Source organism: Trichoderma harzianum (genome assembly GCF_003025095.1).
Source record: "Trichoderma harzianum CBS 226.95 unplaced genomic scaffold M431scaffold_22, whole genome shotgun sequence".
NCBI lineage: Eukaryota > Fungi > Ascomycota > Sordariomycetes > Hypocreales > Hypocreaceae > Trichoderma > Trichoderma harzianum.
Window position 1 is genome coordinate 126564 of NW_020209270.1, and position 19777 is coordinate 146340.

At 46.0% G+C, this 19777-nt stretch overlaps 9 protein-coding genes across 9 annotated transcripts; 5 read left to right on the top strand and 4 right to left on the bottom strand.

The window, feature by feature from the left end:
- Positions 1-783: 783 nt before the first annotated feature.
- On the top strand, positions 784-2927 carry M431DRAFT_513359 (hypothetical protein). The gene is made up of 2 exons (XM_024920005.1): positions 784-1087; positions 1159-2927. Coding segments are annotated over exons 1-2 (1653 nt in total). The 5' UTR covers positions 784-1085; the 3' UTR covers positions 2810-2927.
- A 1625-nt stretch (positions 2928-4552) lies between these two features.
- On the bottom strand, positions 4553-4888 carry M431DRAFT_98997 (hypothetical protein; the record flags this gene model as incomplete). Its single annotated transcript, XM_024925104.1, has 1 exon — positions 4553-4888. One exon carries the CDS (start codon positions 4886-4888, stop codon positions 4553-4555), a length of 336 nt encoding a protein of 111 aa, XP_024768497.1.
- Positions 4889-5235: 347 nt separating this feature from the next.
- On the top strand, positions 5236-6768 carry M431DRAFT_487272 (hypothetical protein; the record flags this gene model as incomplete). The annotated part of the gene is made up of 7 exons (XM_024916458.1): positions 5236-5247; positions 5508-5547; positions 5618-5688; positions 6115-6127; positions 6162-6192; positions 6322-6537; positions 6693-6768. The coding sequence occupies 7 exons, from the start codon at positions 5236-5238 to the stop codon at positions 6766-6768; spliced, it is 459 nt and encodes a 152-aa protein (XP_024768498.1).
- On the bottom strand, positions 6765-6923 carry M431DRAFT_546103 (hypothetical protein; the record flags this gene model as incomplete). The annotated part of the gene is made up of 1 exon (XM_024921199.1): positions 6765-6923. A coding segment is annotated over one exon (159 nt), but the record flags the coding sequence as incomplete, so codon positions are not given.
- Positions 6924-7801: 878 nt separating this feature from the next.
- On the top strand, positions 7802-10577 carry M431DRAFT_546105 (hypothetical protein). The gene is made up of 7 exons (XM_024921200.1): positions 7802-8006; positions 8316-8659; positions 8689-8807; positions 8857-9201; positions 9253-9750; positions 9802-9987; positions 10132-10577. The coding sequence occupies exons 1-7, from the start codon at positions 7808-7810 to the stop codon at positions 10391-10393; spliced, it is 1953 nt and encodes a 650-aa protein (XP_024768500.1). The 5' UTR covers positions 7802-7807; the 3' UTR covers positions 10394-10577.
- Positions 10338-12795, bottom strand: M431DRAFT_546121 (hypothetical protein; the record flags this gene model as incomplete). Its single annotated transcript, XM_024921201.1, has 6 exons — positions 10338-10873; positions 10930-10946; positions 11096-11534; positions 11606-11655; positions 11751-12522; positions 12622-12795. The coding sequence occupies 6 exons, from the start codon at positions 12793-12795 to the stop codon at positions 10487-10489; spliced, it is 1839 nt and encodes a 612-aa protein (XP_024768501.1). The 3' UTR covers positions 10338-10486.
- A 1443-nt stretch (positions 12796-14238) lies between these two features.
- M431DRAFT_99093 (hypothetical protein) lies at positions 14239-15359 on the bottom strand (the record flags this gene model as incomplete). The annotated part of the gene is made up of 3 exons (XM_024925113.1): positions 14239-14790; positions 14907-15193; positions 15248-15359. The coding sequence occupies 3 exons, from the start codon at positions 15357-15359 to the stop codon at positions 14239-14241; spliced, it is 951 nt and encodes a 316-aa protein (XP_024768502.1).
- A 572-nt stretch (positions 15360-15931) lies between these two features.
- M431DRAFT_21011 (hypothetical protein) lies at positions 15932-17625 on the top strand (the record flags this gene model as incomplete). Its single annotated transcript, XM_024913442.1, has 3 exons — positions 15932-16069; positions 16129-17275; positions 17343-17625. The coding sequence occupies 3 exons, from the start codon at positions 15932-15934 to the stop codon at positions 17462-17464; spliced, it is 1407 nt and encodes a 468-aa protein (XP_024768503.1). The 3' UTR covers positions 17465-17625.
- A 355-nt stretch (positions 17626-17980) lies between these two features.
- Positions 17981-19543, top strand: M431DRAFT_513362 (hypothetical protein). The gene has a single exon (XM_024920006.1). The coding sequence runs from the start codon at positions 18122-18124 to the stop codon at positions 19442-19444; it is 1323 nt and encodes a 440-aa protein (XP_024768504.1). The 5' UTR covers positions 17981-18121; the 3' UTR covers positions 19445-19543.
- The last annotated feature ends 234 nt before the right edge of the window (positions 19544-19777 follow it).

Here is a 19777-nt window from a genome sequence, read left to right on the forward strand (position 1 = left end):
TCCTACATTAATCAGGCTGCTTGAGGGCCAAAGACGGGCTGCATCGCGACGTGGAGCCTGCAATGATTGATTGGTGTTGAAGCAGCCACGAAGCACGTCTTCCGAATTCCAGCTGGACAGGTTGAAGAGATGAGGAGCGCATATTACGGAGCACAAGCACAGGTACGAATATACATGCAGCTCTACAATAGGACGTCGTCGAAATGACTTCAGATGTCCCGCATTGGCCTAGTCTTTGGGAGCATTTGAACTTCTGATCTACATTTGCCCAAGTGGGTAACACGACGATATTTTGGTGTTGCGCTAGCATGGCTGACATTTATCAGTTAAACAACAGCCTAACCTTAAATTCTTTCAGGATATATCCGATGGATGTCTATTACGGATGAAACGAACAATTAGTCTAGTAGACGGCCCATCGTGTATCTTGTAATAGTCTATCTCTACTCCAATAGTCGTTATGCAACTTCTGCTGGTGGACAAGAGACCTCGATTCCACAGGCGACGGAATGAGACCCGACAAGTATGAATTGATCCATTACGCTAGTCTATAGCTTAGTGTGGGGGTTTATTGGTGTGTATGCATTCATGTTCCCGATAGGTAAAAAGGTGCTCTGTACTCCGTATCACATAAATCAACATCACTTGTACAACCTGAGACAAATCCTAGTATTTCCAAAAACTTGAACTCCACTCTGATACATCATCTTCTTTTCTCACCTTATGATAACATTGCTGATTATATACATCATGGTCGTGTTCCTATCAGCACATAAAACTCAACACAAATTGATGCCATATCTTGTGAGAACTCTTGCGAACAGGCGGTCGGCATGCATCCTTGCTTGCTACAGCTGCACATCCTGGGCTACTTATCCCTTATTACTGGTACACAACCTTGAAGGAATTCTTATCCCTTGCTGATATTACTGGGCTTACCATCCGCCCAGCCACCTCTACTTGATGCGTCCAATGTCCGTGTCCCCTCCATCGCCCTCCTGCTCAAACTTTAGACCAAACAAGACCAAACGAGCATGCGCAGCAAGTGAAATGAAAACAGCTTGAAGCCGGCAAGTCGCGCCACAATGTACGTCTCAGAGCTCCCTCCAATGGGAAATTTCTCAATTTCTGAGACACCTTCATTCTTACCATGGATAGGCTCCTCAAATCTGCCCTCGAGGCGTTAGGCCCGCTCCTGGTGCAAATTTCCAACATCACTGGCACCCCCGGAATCTCACTCGGCGTTCTACACCACGGCGAAATCCTTCATACGGCCAGTTACGGACTTCAAGATGTTGAGAACCGCGTTGCGCCCAATGCTGACACAAGTTTCCTCCTCTGCTCCATCACAAAAGCCATTACGGCTTCCATGATCGGCATGATGGTTGACGAGGGCAAGCTGGATTTTACAACCCAACTGAGACAAATCTTCCCGGAGTACCAACGGGATGACGCCCAGGCCAACATCACCATCGAAGATCTTCTCAGTCATAGGACGGGGCTCGCGCCTTACGATAGCCTTTGGCTTGGCTCAGACAATAGGATCTTTTTGAATCGTTCCGATGCCATCCCAACCTTGAGCTATGTCCCATCTGCAAGTCCACTGCGTACACGGTTTGTATACGACAATATCGGCTACGAGGTTCTTGGCCAAGTCCTCGAGAAGCTGACCGGCTTATCCTACCTGGAGCTACTTCACGAGCGCATCATCGAACCGCTGCACTTGAATAGAACCTTTTTCGCCCAAGAGCCATTCGATAATAACACAGCCAAATCCTACGCAGCTCTAGGGGATGGCTCATTTTTTGGCATTCCGCCTTGGGGCCATGGCAAGGACTTGCTTATTGGTGCGGCTGGCGCAATTCGCAGTTCCGTTAGCGATCTCTTGGTGCTATACAAGGCTTTGATTGAGGCAGCCAACTCACAGGTGACCCAGACGTCGGCGCCAGGTTCTGAGAATCCTTTCAAACAAATGCCCATGCTTTTACAGGGTAAAATAGGCGTCCCAAACCAATCTTTGCGGGAATACAGCTATGCGTCAGGATGGATTCGAGCAGAGCTCCCTGCGATTCTCGATTTATTTGCAGACTATGAGCCTCCCGTTCTAAATAACGGCTCAGAATCGCGGCTTATGATTTATCACCAGGGCTACATCCCCGGCAATGCCGGGTTTGTAGCGCTATTCCCGGAAACTACAAGCGCTGTTGTTTTGCTGGGCAATTCCGCCGGCCTTACTGACGCGATGAAGCTGCTGGGCCAGATCATTGTAGAAACTGTGCTAGGCAACGAGGTCGATGCACCGACATACATTGAAGCAGCCAAGACGGCTTCCACAAACAATGTCATGTTGCCCAATTATGTGTACCAAGATCTACTCGATGGAAAGATGCGTGATCCACCCAAACGAAGCACTTCAGCATATACAGGCCGGTACTACAACGCTATTGAGAACTTTTTCATCGATATCAATGAGGTAGACGGCAAGATTCAAGTAGCATACATGGGATCAGATCGCGATACGTTTGACTTGGAGCCTTATCAGACTGACAGTTTTTTCTGGTGGATTGACTACGATGAGACTGTGAAGCGGGCCAGGCTATCAGGATTCCCCAAGGAATACTTCATCTTAAGCTTTGGCTGCTCATCTAAGCCTACGAGGTGGAGTTTCGGCGCCAATGTTAAGATGGGCTGCCTGACTTGGAAACATGAATTCCAACTGTCTGGGGACGGAGAGGTCTTCCACAGGAAGGGAAGCAAAGTGTCCAGCGATATGCAGCGTGTCTTGAAAACGTTGATGGAGCTGAAATAACGACGATTATAATGATTTACTGTCATATATTGCTTATAAATAGTTCTCGTCTTCGTCAAACTGCCTAATTGTTAGTTACTCTAACCATGAGACGAAATATTGCAATAGCAACTTCGAGGTAAAAGCTTTTGCCTGTACGAAGTATCTTTCTCCATTCTACCTCGTATCCCCCCATCTCCCCCACTCCCTGTCACTATTCCTGTTTTCTTTAATCCCTTCTCCAGTGCATTCAATAGTCGCAACGTATTGATGCCCAACTGCATGCATGAAGCAAGGTCATCGGCATACAAGAGGGGTCAATCTTGATTGTTCAATAATTCTGAACATTTGGTTAGATAGTCATAGTAGCGACTACATGTATCCTACTCGCCATGACATTTCCAATAACCTGTACAGTCACTTCTGTACATCGCATCGGCATAACCTGCATGTATAAAGTGTGTTGTTGATTAGACGATATGTGTTACTTTAATTCCTCTGAAACTATGCTTCTCACACATTTTCTGACATGATCCAGCATTTTAGAATAGATAGGTACCCAATACTCTTGTTGACATGGAACCCATCAGGCTCTATCACAGCCCCACCATCAAATTCGCTGAGATTACCCTAAAGACAAAGTGGTTGATAAAATTAGTGAGAATGAAAAAAGATGCGCGGAAATTAGAATACGACTGGCCATAATAGATGATAGTATCAGCAAGCATAAATGTATCCAAACGTACATGCGTATATAATAAACCATATAACACAAATTTACCATTACGTTAATTCTTGCTTCATGTACTACGTAGTCTGTGCCAGTTCAGGGTATTGCCTTTTGTCTCAGCAATTGGTAGTCCTGCTTATTATCTATCACTGACTGTGCAATTTCTGCAATTTGTACGAAGTCCTGAGGCAAAAAAAAATTACTCGAGACCTTAAGAGAGAACCAATGCCATCTAGCTTTCTATGCGATAAGCTTCTATCGCGCCGTCGAGAGAAGAAGGACGCCATTGAAAAAAAGAAGAAGAAAAATACTCACAGAGCACAGAAATACTTATCCACTTTATACGACTTATATTATTACTTTGCTTTACGATAGGTAGTATCGCCTACTTGTGACAATCCGCGGCAGTGGTAATACCATCACCATATACGACTATAGGCAGTGGAAAATTCGCGGTTCCATTAAAGATGTTGTCTGAAGTTCAATCGCCTCCAGAAATAGCTGTCAGCGCCGCGATTTTCGGCGGCTGCCACCCTTGTTTGCGAACGCTGATGATCCGACACCTGAATCTCGCATAATGTTACTATGGCTTAATGATCTTTAATCATATAAGAAGTGCACTCGTCATCCAAAATTAGATTACGCTGTGGCGAATCGTGCAACTAATGGTTGGTAAAGTTCGTATTCCCAAGGGACAACCTGTGAAGCTCGGGAAGCTGTTTGGGTCAGGTCAGGCCAGATAATCAGGCTACGCTTTTTTGTCACACAACAATGAGAGGCCCTCAAGTAGATTCAATCTGATCGCTGTATTATCAAACTGTCTCCGTAACTATTCTAACGAGTGTCCAGAAGCGAAGGTTATATGTTCAAAGTGTATATGTTCTGGTCAACTGAAGTCTGTCCACGGTCGACCTTTCAATAATTGTGTGGCCCATCCGTCACTTAATGCAAAGTCCGGCATTTTGCATTACGACCTCGACGTTGAATCTCCTCCTAATCCAATCTGTTCCATACAGTTACCCCTTTCTTCATGATTAGGTATAGTAGCATGCAAAAGACTGGGCATTTTGCACCGCAACACAGTTTTGGCCTCCATTACTGGACTGTGTCAACGCTCCTCCCTGGCAGTTGCTTTGGCTGTAAAAGATACATGTACAACTGTTTTCGAAGCAATTGGCAACGTTTGCCCATTGGGCGAAATGATAGTTGTAACAGTTATTGGGGCCTCCATGCAGTTTGGTTGCCCAGTTCACATTGACTTGACCGGCGTAGTTCTGGCACGCATCTTTATAATAATTGATCTGCATTTGTGTCGCAGAAGCAAAAGAGGCGGTAAGAACCGCGAGAAGTGAGGTGGTAGAGAAATGCATGGTCACTTATTGACTGATAAGTGATGGATAATCGATTTGTTGAAGTGATGTGCCGTTTGAATAAAGAGAGGCAGAGCTCGCGGTCCATGGCCAATTTATACCTGGATGAAAAGACTGAATCTCGAGATCCTTCCATATCTAACAGCTCATTAATTATAGTACCCCTGTGCTTACTGCGTCAACTGATGAAAAAAATGTATACATCCTTTCTTGAAGCTTCGTCACTTGTATGAACTCCTATTGCCCTACACCTATAGTATACCATGAAGTCTCGTATATATACATGAACTTCGGCAGCGCTAGGATGGCTATACGAGGGGCTCTACGGTGAAGACCGTACATATATCATGAGACACTCGGTAAGCTTATTATCATGCACCTGCAGTATAGGGAATAGCAGCCATGGTTCTGTCGTTGTCCAAATTTTCATCTCCACACGTTGAAGCAAACTAAAAAAACAGAGAAATTGATTGCTAGATACATCAGCTGTATGTAAATGAAATATGACACCGTCCCAATCCCCACGTATGCCATACATCTACTGCTGCATATGGGAAAAGAAAGAGAATAAGAAAGAAAAAGAAAGCTGACGGTAAACTAAAATTTTACCTAAATCTAGAGTTCAGGAGTTTACGATGCCCATACCCAAATCCCTGATTGTAAGTACCGGCGTTGAGTTAAAAGTTTGGTTGCAGATCTCCTGATTTAGCGGCTGCTTACTCCTTATAGCCTACGCTATCACAAATCTCATGCCGTATTTAGTCTGGCTTACAGGCTGTTACGATCCGAACCAACAAAAGGTACAAAGGAAAGGTACCTGGAACAACTATTGACAGAACAACCAATCGCAAGAAGGAGCGACGAGAATCGGCGCTCCCATGATTGGAGCGACTTACACGAACGCTCCTGATACTTCAAGGAGCGATGGGTTATAGCGCTCCCTATGGAACGACTGGATATATAAGATTCAACTCTCTACGCTCTTTAGATAACTTAGATAGACAGTCGTTAACAAAGCATCAAGATTGAATACAGACTGAATCTTTATTACATCTTACTCGCTTCGTGATTACATCTGCTCAAAGCTACTTCCTGTCCTCTCTGCCAACATAAACCAATTGACCTTGGCTTATTACCTTGGGAACTTACCCTATACTATTTGAGTATTGGGTCGGGACGTCACACAGGCTTAAGTATCAATCGCACAATTTACTGTAACGGGCTAGATGGCTGCTAAAGGTAAGTGGGACACTTTAAATCAAGACGTATCCAGTCGAAGTGTGGCGTCCTGATGCTGAATGCAGGTACGTTTGGGTAAGTCCCCGAGGTAATAAGCCAAAATGCTTAGATTAATAAGGTAAAGATGTTACAGAACACGGGAAATAATTTGAGCGGCTGTTATTACCAGTATAGAAGGTATGGCTCGTATTTAGTCTTGATGTTTTGACGACTAGCTGCCTACACAATCTTAAAGAGCGTATTGATTCGGACTTATATATCCCATTGTTCCTGGGCTATCGTCCGCTCTTATTTACTGGTGCTTGTGAGGATAAAGCTACGGGTATTTTCACGGTTCTTGGAGTACATATCGGTGTGAGACGCGGAGATCTTGGTTCGCTCATCGGCTGTCTTATCCATACTTTCTTCGGGTATGTACCTACTACTTTGGGTCAGGTCGTAATAATACGAAGCCAAAAGAATGCAATACTATTTCGTAATGACACTTTTGTCATCAGTGATAAATATGTTATATATAGCCTGTGTTATATATTCTGAATTTTCTCGCACAATTTACCATAAATAGCTGCGAAGTTGCTGCTCAGGAGACGGGGAAGTTTGGGAAGGACGACGATGTCAAGATATTAGACTTATATGCCTAAACATGCCTTCTGTATATCACATACGACCATAGGTAGAGGAAAGTTCGGGGTCCCGTCTGCTCCCCCATAGACAAGCCTCTAACCGGCAGATTAGTAGTTGAGTGGGTGACCATCAGCGAACACCGGCTGTTGTATGTTTTTTTTTGTCCTTTTTTGTTGCTCCCCTTCTTTCAACATCGAAACTCGTCAATGAATCACTCCTTCTGTGCCTCAATCAAGTAATTTGAAGAGGTCACAATCCTACGTGAAAGACTACATGTGGGTGGGGCTTACTGCCGTCGATGGGCCCCCCTATTTCGCTTCATGCATTGACTCAACAGAGGCATGAAGGTGAACATCCATGTATTAAATCCTTTTGATCTACTAGAGTATTATGTCAAAACTCTTCCGTATTAAGTAGATGATTTTAATAATGTCTTATCTTGGCTTATATAACGTCTGGTTGTCTGGAAAGCACTGTATGGGGGAACTTCTCCCGACACTCTCATATTTAACAACTGACTTAATTAAGAACGCTTCTAGATTCTAGTACATATTAATTATAACCTTCTATTTAACAGATACATGATCATAAACTCATTATATGCCATATATCGCGACCAACACCAAACGCCATTTCTTGCCCGATGTCGCCTCATCCCTCTCCATTGTAGCAGCGGCATCAAGGCTAGCACTTTGAATCAGCTACTCTGCAACCCTAAAGTGATGAGATATGACTCCAGCCAGCCGTGAGCTACGAAAAGAACCGCCTCGCCAGCCGCAGCCACAGCGCTCCGAGTGAAGTTCGTTACCGGAGCTGTCTCCCCTCGTTGGTTCCTATTTCATCCGTCCAACCCGGTCTGTTCCTTTCTCGCCCATTTCCCCTCTCGCGCACGGTTACACCATGAAAAGATTCTCACCAGTATCTACATCTTCCGAAGTGGCACCGAGCTATATTGACGTTGCTGTATCCAACACTCGCCCATCAAGGTGCCCATTCCACCATCTCCAACGATCTTGAGGCATTTCAAGGAGTTCCCTATCCTCACATCGAATCGACATGAATTCACCTCCGCTGGGCCAAAGCAGCTCCGTAGACATTGCCGCAATCACACAGCAAGTATCGTTTATGCAACTGCCAATAAAGATGTGCTCAAACTTCTTTGGCAGAGAGAGCACATTTGAGGAAATCGACCAAGTCCTCGGCCAGGATGGATCAGCAACAACTTTCCGATCTATAGTGCTGTTTGGTCTTGGTGGTATCGGCAAGAGCTCCATCGCCGCACAATATATTGAGAGAAATATGGAAGGGAAGAAGTATGACGCCGTATTTTGGGTCTATGACGGCGGCATCGTTGCGACAGAGCTTCACAGACGTAGCATTGCGGCTCAAGTTGCCTGGAGCACAGCCCAATCTACACAATGAGAACCTGCAACTAGTTCAGAACTGGTTTCAAACGACTGGTACGTCATTAGCCCCTGTGATTTCTTATCTTGGCTGATTTTCTATATGGCAGACTGCAAATGGTTAGTGGTTTACGACAATGTCGAGGATGATAACCTCTTAGAGCCATACTGGCCAAAAAGTAGTCATGGGACAGCTATCATTACCACTCGCAATCATAACTTGGTGCACAAATTTGCCACCTCTGGCTTGGAAATAACTTCATGGGATGTAAAAACCGGTTCCGAGTTTCTCTTGTTCTTGTTGAAGGACAACATAGGCCGCGATATACAATCGGAGAGACTCTCGGCAGTTGAACTTGCCGAAAAGCTCGGTGGTCATGCGTTGGGTATCTCTCACATGGCTGGTCTAATTCAACGTAGGTCTTGGACCATTGCCGAATTCATGCGCATCTATTTGAAAGATCCAAAGAGGCTTCATAAATCCGAGTTACAGGCGGTGTGGGATGTATCATTTGGTACTTTGGAAAGAAATAGTCGAGTTTCCTGGGAATTGCATCATTCTTGGTCCCAGACAACATGGCACAGGAGCTATTTGAGAACAGGCAAGGCCACGATCTCACAGATGATCTTGAGTTTTTCCTTGATGAGTTGGAGTGTGTCTGATCTCTTCCTTGAAAGAAGTTTGTCTAACCTCTACTACAGATTCTCTGGAGCGATGAAACCTCTCTTGGCTCTTGCCTTGATAAAATGGGACAGAGACGCTCGTATCTTCTGGTGCCATCGCATGGTGCAGATGCAATTCCGATCTTTCCTATCTCTAGAGGAGCGACAACAAGCATTCGACAATGCAGTGGTGGTAGTATACAACGCCTTTCCCAAGCAGTCAGACTCGGCAAACAAGAATCAATTGTACCATCAGTGGACTCAGTGCAATCGTTGCTTACAGCAAGTTCTTTATTTGAAAGACAATTTTAAGGAGGAGCGTAGATACTCGGAGAAATTCAAGGCGTCGTCGTTGTTCTGCGAGCTTTTAACGGACTGCCAAAGGTGAGATATTGCCTGCTACAATTTTGCGACAATGTACTAACTCAACATCAGATATCTCTACGAGATCAATGCATTTAAAGAGCTTGAGGACGTCTGCGAATTAAACCTCTTAGCTGTGGACACCCTCGACGATCAGGAACAAGCTATCGATATCAAGGCCTCGACATTGTCCCACCAAGCTAGCATGTATGAAAGCATCGGCAGGGTCGAAGACGCCATCGAACCAAACACCAAGGGCTACAATATGCGCTTAGAAGAAGAACCTCGCAAGGGTGGCCTCCTCGGCGGCTTTGAGCAGAACCTCGGATACAACTACAATACTGCCAACCAGCATGAAACAGCGCTCATGTGGTTTGAAAAGTCACGCGTTACCTGGACCGAGTGGAATGCAACGGAAGGCAGAGAATCGGACTGGCCTACGGTCACAAAGAAGAATACAGCGAGGTGTCTTGTGTATCTGGGGAAATACGAGGAGGCACAGTCATTACTCGACGCTTCAATTAGAGAGTTTCAGCAGGAGAAACCTCTCAACTGGGCTATGCTGGCTTTGTAGGTATAGTCTCTCGTTCTTTCACGCAACACGATTAACGTCTCTCGCAGCACATACTTTGTCCAAGGCATCCTTGAACGACGCAGAAACAGACCAGAAGCTGCCGAGGCCAATTTCATGGAAGCGCAGAATATGTGGTTCAAAGGTGATCAGACGCGCTTTCACCCGTTCAATGCAGGATGCATTTATAAGACGGGCGTGGTTTGCCTAGATCAGGGTAAGGTGGAGGCTGCCATGTACGTTTCGCTTCTCTCGCTTCTCTCCCTTTTCTATTCCCTTTCTTGCAATTGTCGAATCCATCCATCCATCAATCTCCCAAATTGCAACCCTATACTTTGTATTCTTCTGAGCTCGTCAACTTACCAACACGTGCTGTCAAGTAAACATCTCCGCGACGCCCTCGAGATCACAAAATTCCACAGCGATGCCATGCCCGTTGAGCACGCGCGTGGCCTGTTCAAACTCTCCGAGGCTTTAGTCCTGAACTCGTCTACGAATGAGAACGAGGACGATAACCACGAGAAGGAAGCACAAAATTTGAGGGATGAAGCGGAAATATATTTGCTCAGGCGGGATAAAAGTGCGACGCAATTTGGGAACGAAGATGCCTATGATAGATGGGTGCCGATTTTCTGGCGGTAAGCAGTTTGATAGGAAGCCTACATAAAAAGGCAAGGGGGGATAGAAATACGAATATGCCTCTTTAGTACACTATGTCCACCAATTCTCCAACTTTCAGATGTCCCTCTCAGCCCACGACAGGATAATACCCTCGTTAGTCTCCTCGTATACCTTGACTTGAACACTTTCACCCGTGAGAAAGGTATTTGGCTGCACAAACTTCCACTTCATCTTCGGTTTCGACACAACAATCTTGCGCCATTCTTCATACACGCCCTCAACTGCGCACAAGGGCTCGTAGAACTTGCTGCATGCGGATACATCGGCGGTGCAGCGCCAGATGTGTAGCTTGCAGAGATATGAACCCAGAGTTTGTTTACCGTAGGAAAGGAATTTGGACCGGTCAACATTTACTGTGAGAGATTGCTGCGTGGGGTTATGCGCGATGGAGATGACTCCGTCCGCGTCTTGTAGGAGGTGTTTAAGAATGGAGAAGTAGGCCTAGGTGAGGGTTAGTTAGATAGAGGTGTCTGAGATGGAGGTTATTTTACGCATACCTGGTGGTGGACTTGGCCTCAGGCTTGGTCTTGGATGTTGTAATGCTCGAGCGCTTGCAGACCATCGACGCCAATGTTGAGATATGTGGCGTAGAGAACTGCGATTGATGAGAATCAGTGTCATATTGTGCATATACATTAGGCAGTTTAGACTTTTGCAACGTACGGTCTTCAGCTGTGATGCTACTACTGTCAGAGTAGCCAAACATGCTCAACAGATGCTTATTGTCCATGAAATACATCGACATCAAGATTGCACGACATTCTTCAACTGTTCCTGCCAGCTTCCCAAACACACTTCCCCACGTCTGACCGGGTAGATAGTGCGAAGTTATGGCTTCTCTGGTGAGAGGGCTAAATGGAGGATTCTGCTTGTCAAAGTTGTAGGTTCCTGGCGAAGTCTCGCTGAGGAGCTTGCCTGTGCCATGGCCAATCAATTCGTGAATAGCAGTGGCAAGAAATCTCACAATGTGCGTCGTTTCCTTGAAAAGCTTGAGCTCGGATGAGTCAACCCAGTAACAGGGAAGGTCAGGGTTGTTGTTGACGCTGAGGCGATTCGCGAGGACAATATTCTTAAAGCCATGGGTCTCTCGGATGTATTCGTACTGTCAAGATTAGCTTACTGCCGGCTAACAAGAACTAAAAAAATACAAAAAAAAAAAAAACACAAACTCACATTCGGGAGATTGGCAGCTTCGAAGACGATGCTGCCACACACAGCCAGCGCTAGGAAAGTTAGTGTCTCCTTTTCCATTCATAGAGGAGGGCGGAGGTAGAGCAGGTGGGTAGAACAGAAGAAGCTATATCACCTGGTAACTAACCATGGACACTAGTAAAGTCTGGAGCCTCAAATAGACTCTTCTCAAATGGTCCTTTGTCATCATTCACGCCCTCGACCGCCCATGGCAGCTGTCGAATGAATGTAGCTGAGCTATTGACAAAGGTTTTCAATTTCTTGATTTCATCGGCATCGGCAATGCCTATCATAGCCTCCCACTCAGAACGGATCCCAGCCGGGTCGCGGTAAGGCTCGATGAAGCCAAGTATGTTCTCGACTCTGGCTGATACATCCGTCACCCAAGCCTTTTGCGATTCCTGGAAGGCTTCTAGGCTGCCAGTGCGAAAGCATTCGATGTAATGTGTCAAGAACTCGGTCTGTTTATCATTCCCTGCATACTGCTTTGCCATTTCTAAATCAGAGCAGATCTTGGCCAATTCCTCTGAGTGATCTCCTCGGACAAGGAAGACGCCATCTGCTAGTTCGTTGTCGCCATTCTTGGGTAGATGAGTTTCTGCAGATGCTTGCAACAGCTGCAACACAGGCTTGCCATCCTTGAGCACCTTTCGAACGCGGGTATTCTCTGGGCCGATTGACTTTTTGTTCATGATGTCCGAGACTTTGGCGATGTCATCCCTGGTGATGGGTTCCTCGGTAGGGTAGTAGCCCGACTGTGTATTCTTGCCAGGGTATCCGAGGCTGAACGGCGGAACTGCCAACAAAGGATCGATGATCTTGTCCAGCCCAGCTTTCGTCTTTGGGGAAACTCCAGCGAGCTTCCCGAGAGCTTCTGCTGACAGGTCAGGGACGAACTTCTAGTCACCTTCTCCCTAATTAACCGTTCATCGTCAGCACCAGAAGACGCAGAAAGATCATAAAGACGTAAAAAAAAGCGTATTGAACTCTTGACTTACATAAGAATTGCCCAAGTTGCAAAGGAACGTGGCAGCATACTCGAGAAATAAAGTCAGCTCTTCAGGCGTGATGTTGCACTGCGCTACCAAGGTGTCCCATTTCCCATCACAGGCATGGTAGAGATCCATGATAAAATCGAAGATGTCGGGGCTTTCTGGTGACACCTGCCTCATAATGATCCTGCTTCCATGCCATGCTGCCCGTGCAAGATGGTGGGCATACAACTTGTCGCGCTCATCGAGGGCATCGAATATGGTCTTGATCTTAAGCTGATGGATTGTAGCGCCGAGAGGCGGAGTATGGGAGCTCTCGGCCGAAGACATGGAGATGTTTGACGAAGAAGAAGCGTGGCAAAACAGTGATGAAGCTGAGCAGGATGGTTTCAGAGCTTCGGAATGAGGAGAGCTGTGATGCCTACTATTATGTAGGGACATGCATCCCGGTCTAGGAATAATCGTGATCCGGCATGGTCCAGGCTTTCCAATCCAATTCACCTATGGCCTCTGTAGAGGTTGGTGCGAGCATGACCTAAGATTTACCTGACTCAACCTGTGTCTTTAATACCCTATCCCCCACCCATAGGTAGGTACATGTACGAGGGAAGACCAGTTTCTAGACGGTGTTGGTATAAGAGATTCTCACTGTGAACCTATAGCTCAATAACTTGGCCAAACTACCCAGACAGGATCGTTCTGGCAGACTATAGAAGGTAGCGACAATCCTCGAGAACGAGATGCGCATTTTTTTTCCCCAAGATCGAAAGACCACTCAACGAACAACGCAGCATAAAAGCAAAGAACCTCCACAGCAAAAGACGAATCAATGGCCGAGCAAACATTGAAGTCGCAAAACAGCCACGATGACTAACGGCGATAAGAAACAGATCGCAAACACAATAGCTATAAGAATCAATATAAAAATGCAATAAAGTAACTTTGTTGGGAATGGAAGGGCAGAAGATAGAGTTTTGGGGTGGAAGTTGACGTTCGTCGTGCTTGGGTATGTTGTAAATTCATGGCACGAACACCACTATACGACAATCGCTGTCCTAGCTTTGTTTGCGCTTATTACACGTTCTCTGCCACAGATTTGACACAAATTCATAGTGTTTTGTTCGAGGAATACAGCTAGGGAGATAGGCTAATGGCGCTAACAAGCTTGCAGGATAAAGTGTGATGTCTATTTCAGTAAAGGTTTGGCTCTTCACTGATACCGTGTAAGAAGAGCAACTGTCATCCCAATGGGTGAGTATGCAATTATGATAGAGGCTTGTCAGATTCAAAATACGGTAGGCGGGAATGGCGGAGCTAAGCACGATTGATGCAGTATTTCTTCCTAAGTCCGGACTTGTTTTCACGCCGGATCTTGCTCGGAGCCGCCGCTATTTGCTGTCTCCCCCAGTCCACAAGAACGGCAGAGTGAATCTACGCACCGCTTTGGGATAGGTATACTACAACAGCCCCTCTCTTTGCTCAGTGTAAGAGATCAATTCGCTAGAGTCGCTAAATTCGTCTAGCTACCAATCTTGGTTAAATCCAATGGAAGAAGTCAGTCTTTAAAGTTCCGCATGCATGTATATTGTTCAGTCAAGAAATAAGCAGACGCGTCCCTGTTATTTACAAAGACACTTCCTTCGCAATAAATCGGAACGCATCACGTACGAGCTCAAATAACGGATCGTCCTTTGCCAGCTTTGCGTCAAAGTTATGGCCCTGGCCCTCTGCGACCACGAGCTTTGACTTTACATTTTTGGCTAGCAATTCCTCGTGAGCCATTGTGGAAATTTTGGCATCACACATCTTATCCTCTGATCCATGAACCAAACACGTTGGTGGGAAAGCACTTGAGAATAGTTTTGCAGGATCAACACGCGCATAGTCGCCGTCTTGCACTATAGCCGAAAGCCATGTCCCGTCTCTAAAATGAGAGAGAAGCCACGCGTTTCTTGGCTTGGAAAAGTCTGGTTCCGGGGGCGAATCACCTTGAGCCTTCTTGAACAGCGAAGGTGCCGATACGACTGTCCCTTCCTCATTAATCTTGTCTAAGAATTCATGTGGAAATTTGGGAAGTTTGGAAAATGCAGGCATTGGCGACTGCCAGAAAGCGTCGTCAAAGTACATTGCTGAGTAGAATGCCAATATTGCTTTGGGGGGATTTTGCGCCGCACCCTAAACTCGGAATATTATTAGCACTTTTCTTGAACGCTAGGGTTAAGTGCGAAAGCAATAATTTATCGGAACAGACAGAAGAAGGGAGTTTGTCTTGCAATTTTACCAACACTCACCAAATGCAATGCCATAGTTCCTCCCGCAGACAATCCTATAACAGCAACTCTGCCACCATCAGCCATAATACTGACGTTAGACAACAGCCTGGGAAGGTCTTTTTGCACCCATTCATAACAGCTGTATGCATCACTGATTGGACCCTGATATAGAGATACAGATGGACAGTGACGGTAGTTAGGCACCACAACAACAAAGCCAAGCTCTAACACAAGAGTCTCGATCTCGTTTTTAGACACGAGTTCTTTTGATCCAACAACGAAGCCACCGCCGTAGAACATGATTACTATGTCGAGTTTAGTGTTCAGCACTTATTCACTGATAAAGAGGACAGGCATACCGATAGGCTGCGCGCCATCGACCGGTGCTGTTGCAGAAGATGCGTAGTAAACATCTGCCGTCAGATGAGACTCTCCTTCGAGGCTTCGATACGTGTATTCTTCCGATTCCATGGTCATGCGTAATACTCCGAGAAAATAGACTCCAACCAAGGTGAGACCAGGCTACTTCAAATCTAGATCATAGATGGAATCACAGGATGAGAAAGCCGTCAGCATCAAATGACCTAAGGTGAATCAAGGGGTATTTCAGAATCCGCGAGACTTTGGCATAACCATGCGTGCAATCTCTCTTTGCGAATGCCGAGACTTCCACAATTCGCGTGATGGCGTAACCACCTCGACTCCGAATGACAAGCAAATATCGGCTATATGTTAATAAGATAATAAAAGAAAGAAAGACATTGGTTTCAATGATCAGACGTAACATCTAGGGTGGCGGGTCGGGCATCGTGTGGCGGGTCGTCGCAATTGCTACCACAGCAACTCCGAGACCAGATCCGGCAGATGCGCGCAAGTCTCAGACCACGGAGACGACATCAATAACTGTCTCCACGTGAAGTTATCTCTAGGTCGAATTGATAAGGCGCATATATATTTTGGAATAATAAGGTTACTCGAGACGCAGTCTTCGAATTCTTTACTGTGATATTAGCATTACGACAAATTTAGAAAAAGAGCTAATCATGGAGCCAAGCAGTACTCAGCCTCTGCCAATTACTAAACTCAGAGCTGCCCTCAAAGGTTCATTCGCTCTGACGCCTGACTCAGAAGGCTACGAAGCAAGCTTACACAGATGGTCTGAAGCTGCTGAAAAGAGAGCGGTAAGTCATCAATTGATCTATATAACAAACATAAGGCTAACATTAAATTTATGGCTAAGGCAGTTGTTGTGCAAGCAAGATCTGCTGAAGATGTATCCACAGCGTTACTATTTGCTCAGGAGCATGGTCTAGAGGTTGCAGTACTTGGTGGGGGACATTCAACCTCTGGATCATCTTCGACCGAGGGTGGTCTTCTTATTGACCTCACCAAAATGCGACAAGTAACGGTCAATCCCTCTGCAAAGACGATCAAAGCTCAAGGAGGAGCCATATGGGAAGACGTCGATTTAGCTGCGGCTCAGTATGGTCTCGCTACAGTTGGTGGAACCGTTAATCACACTGGAGTCGGCGGCCTTACATTAGGCGGAGGCTATGGCTGGCTGAGCGGCAAATACGGCCCAACAATTGATAACTTGGTTGAAGCTGAGATTGTCCTCGCCGATGGTCAGATCATGACAACGTCTGAAAAGGAAAACCCCGATCTCTTTTGGGCCATTCGCGGAGCTGGCCAAAGCTTTGGTGTTGCAACTAGCTTCACTTTCCGTGGTTACGAGCAAAAGAATCCCGTATGGGGAGGTCTGTTAGCCTTCGACACCTCTGCTTTGGATAAAGTGGTTGATTTCGCCAACGAGCTCGTTGAAACGACAAAAGGCCAGAGCGCAATGGTGGTGGGAATTGGTGCGCCTGCTCCGACTCACGAAGTTCGTCTTCTAACAGTCCTCTTCTACGACGGCAATGAAGAGGAAGCAAGAGCATACTATGATGCTCTATTCAAGCTCGGCCCTGTTGTAGACAGGACATCGGAAACGACATATAAGCAAGTCAACAGCATGCTTAATGGAGTATCGACACATGGCGACCGCAAGACGCAAAAGGGCTCTGCATTTACTGTTCCGCTACCTCCGGCTCTGGCACAAACTCTAGTCCAAGACTACGCCAAATTTATCAACGAAGTGCCAGATGCGAAAAAAACCATCATCTTGATGGAGTATTTTAGCCAAAAAATGGTGACCAAAGTGGCTCAGACGGCTATGTCCTTTGCCAATCGCGGGTCCCATTATAACATTCTCTTTAGCACACGATGGACAGGAGCGCAGAACGACGCCATCTGTCGAGAATGGACTCGTAATATGGGCCGTAAAGTCACAAATGAGCTGACCAAGACTAAAAACAATGAAGGCGTTGGAGAATACGGGAATTATGATGGTACGTGAACAAGCACGCTCGTTGAGATAATGTTTTGTACGTCTGACTCAAATTTTGCGTCGAATAGGTGTTTCTTCTTCATCAGCTCAAGATATCTTTGGCGTGAATTATGAAAGAGTTCTGGAGTTGAAGAAGATGTACGATCCCAAAAACATCTTTGCCAAAGGAGCAGGTAAATTTAGTTTTTGAAACAGCCCTTTCATGAATGGAGACGTGCCGCGTTCGTGTTGCATTTAGCATTTAAGCCATCACAAACGACCATTTGTGTATTTTTTTGGGAACAATGCCTCTCTACTATGGACCTGGTGAAAAATTAAAATGACAATAAAAGCACAATCATCTCTTCGTAGCCTTCAAGGAGGAAGCAGTACCGTAACTTCTTAAAAAGGACAGAATTGAAGGGAATTGTTTAAATACAGTCTTTAAAACATTGCAACTGTGGGCAGAATTCCTGTCAAGAGGCTACTCAGGGTTCAGCGTCTTCCAGCTCTGCCATGCTTAGCTCTGAAAATGGAACAAGGGTCGAATAATATGGAATTAACGCAGGGGGAACAACGCCTGTGTGGCCCTCTTATACAGGCAGCACTGCTGGCGCTCATTTTCCCCTCCCAGGTTGCACCACTGGGGGGCTTTTCGCATCCCGTTGCCACAAATTCTTCGCTTTAAAACACCAGGTAGGCTTTTATTCCAAGGTCCAAACAGGCACACCAGGCAGCAGTGGGTTATTAGCACGATAATAGCACCAAATCATCACAATCACATGACTACGCGCTGGGCTATTTAGTACGATGAACAAGATGTTAGTTCAGCTTCGCGTTCACGAGCTGAGGTCCATATTGATTCAAGATGTCGCGCCTTTCAGCTCTTCCACAAGAATTAACCATTCAGATCTTCCGACTCCTCGAAATCGGTGACAAAGTTCGCATCAGTGCAACTTGCAGACAACACCGAGCTCAATTGGCGCCAGAGATCTTCAAAACAATTCGCCTCACCAACAATGAGAGGATTGCACAGTCCGTACTGGGCGCCATCGAGGCTTATGGCGAGTACACAACTCGTATCGAGTTTACAGCTCATTGTGAGCCCAATGACGAGATAACGACACCTGCTCTCCCGCCAGCCGCAACCAAGATCATCCAAGGTCATCTCACTCCGAATCTACGCACCTTCAGTCTCAAGTTTGACTTTGACTTTGACGACGGCGAAGAGTGGGATTCGGAGCATCCAGATGCCGGGATGGGAATGTCAATATATATATTCGAAGGCGTGGAAACTGAAGAACACATCCGCGAGAGGGAAGAGACATGGCAGTGGCGGGCCCTCATGAACGAGACCTGGAGGGCCCTGGCAGCCAATATCCACGTGAGGGAGCTTATCGTAGATGAGCTAATTCCCAAGAGAACATCGGCTTTCCTAACAGAAGAGTTTCGTCAATTTCTCTCTCGTTTAGAGACTGCATCATTTAAGATATTCGGCATGGATAACGGCGCAGGGTGGAAGACCAATACAGTGTGGGGTGTTATTGACTTCCTTGAGAAAATGGATACTACCTTTTTCCACCACATGACGGGACTCAAACACCTTGCTATCCATGCGGCAGATCCCCTCGGCTCTCAACCAATGCGCCAAATCCAGCTTTCGCTTATGCCCGAGGATCTTCCACTATTGGAATCGTTGAAGCTGACGAGGTGTTTCGTTGGTCCAGAGCTGGTCTCGTTTATAGGCGGTCATCTAAAAGTTCTCAAGTCTCTCGATGTCAAGGAATGTGTTGCTGGGGGTGAGGAGCAACCCTATATGGAAGATGACTGCTCTTGGGCGCGTTTCTTTGATGCGGTATACGAGGCAAACCCCGCGCTTACCGAGTTAATTGCCGGCGGTGGTGGTAATGTACCACTCACGACTGAAGAGAAATATAGCCCCAATTATCAGTTCGAGGATGAACCTGAAGACATCCAGGAAATTCGCCGAAAACTCAAGGCCGACCCAAGGCTGCGATTATTTGGATATGGGGGGGTAGACGAGAAGTATGGCATGTTCTTCCTAGATGAGGACACGAATGAGGAGGAGTTCAAAAGTGGCGAAGACCAGAGAGCATTTGATCGACTCATGGGCCTTGTAAACGAGAATGCTACAAAGGCAAAGCAAGGAATGACCTTGGTTTACGAGTAATTCTCTTGATATATAGATACTCTCGTCTACATATTAAGCGGCGGTTTGGTTAACAAGTCCTATAAAGCTTCAGAATAGGTTAAGAAACACGATTCTGTTTTCAGACTTGAACAATGTCCGTTACTGAAGATAATAAGCCAGAGCTTAGACCGCAATATAGAGTGGTTACATGATCTACACTGTAATAACAGAGTCAAGTCACCAATTATCACGGATAATATTAATCAGGGTCAAATAAGACTTTATTTTTACTCTTCAGCTATAGTGACTCGTCCTTGCATTTCTTCACCTGGTCTCCCACACGAGTTTGCTTCTGAAAAGGCATATGGAACC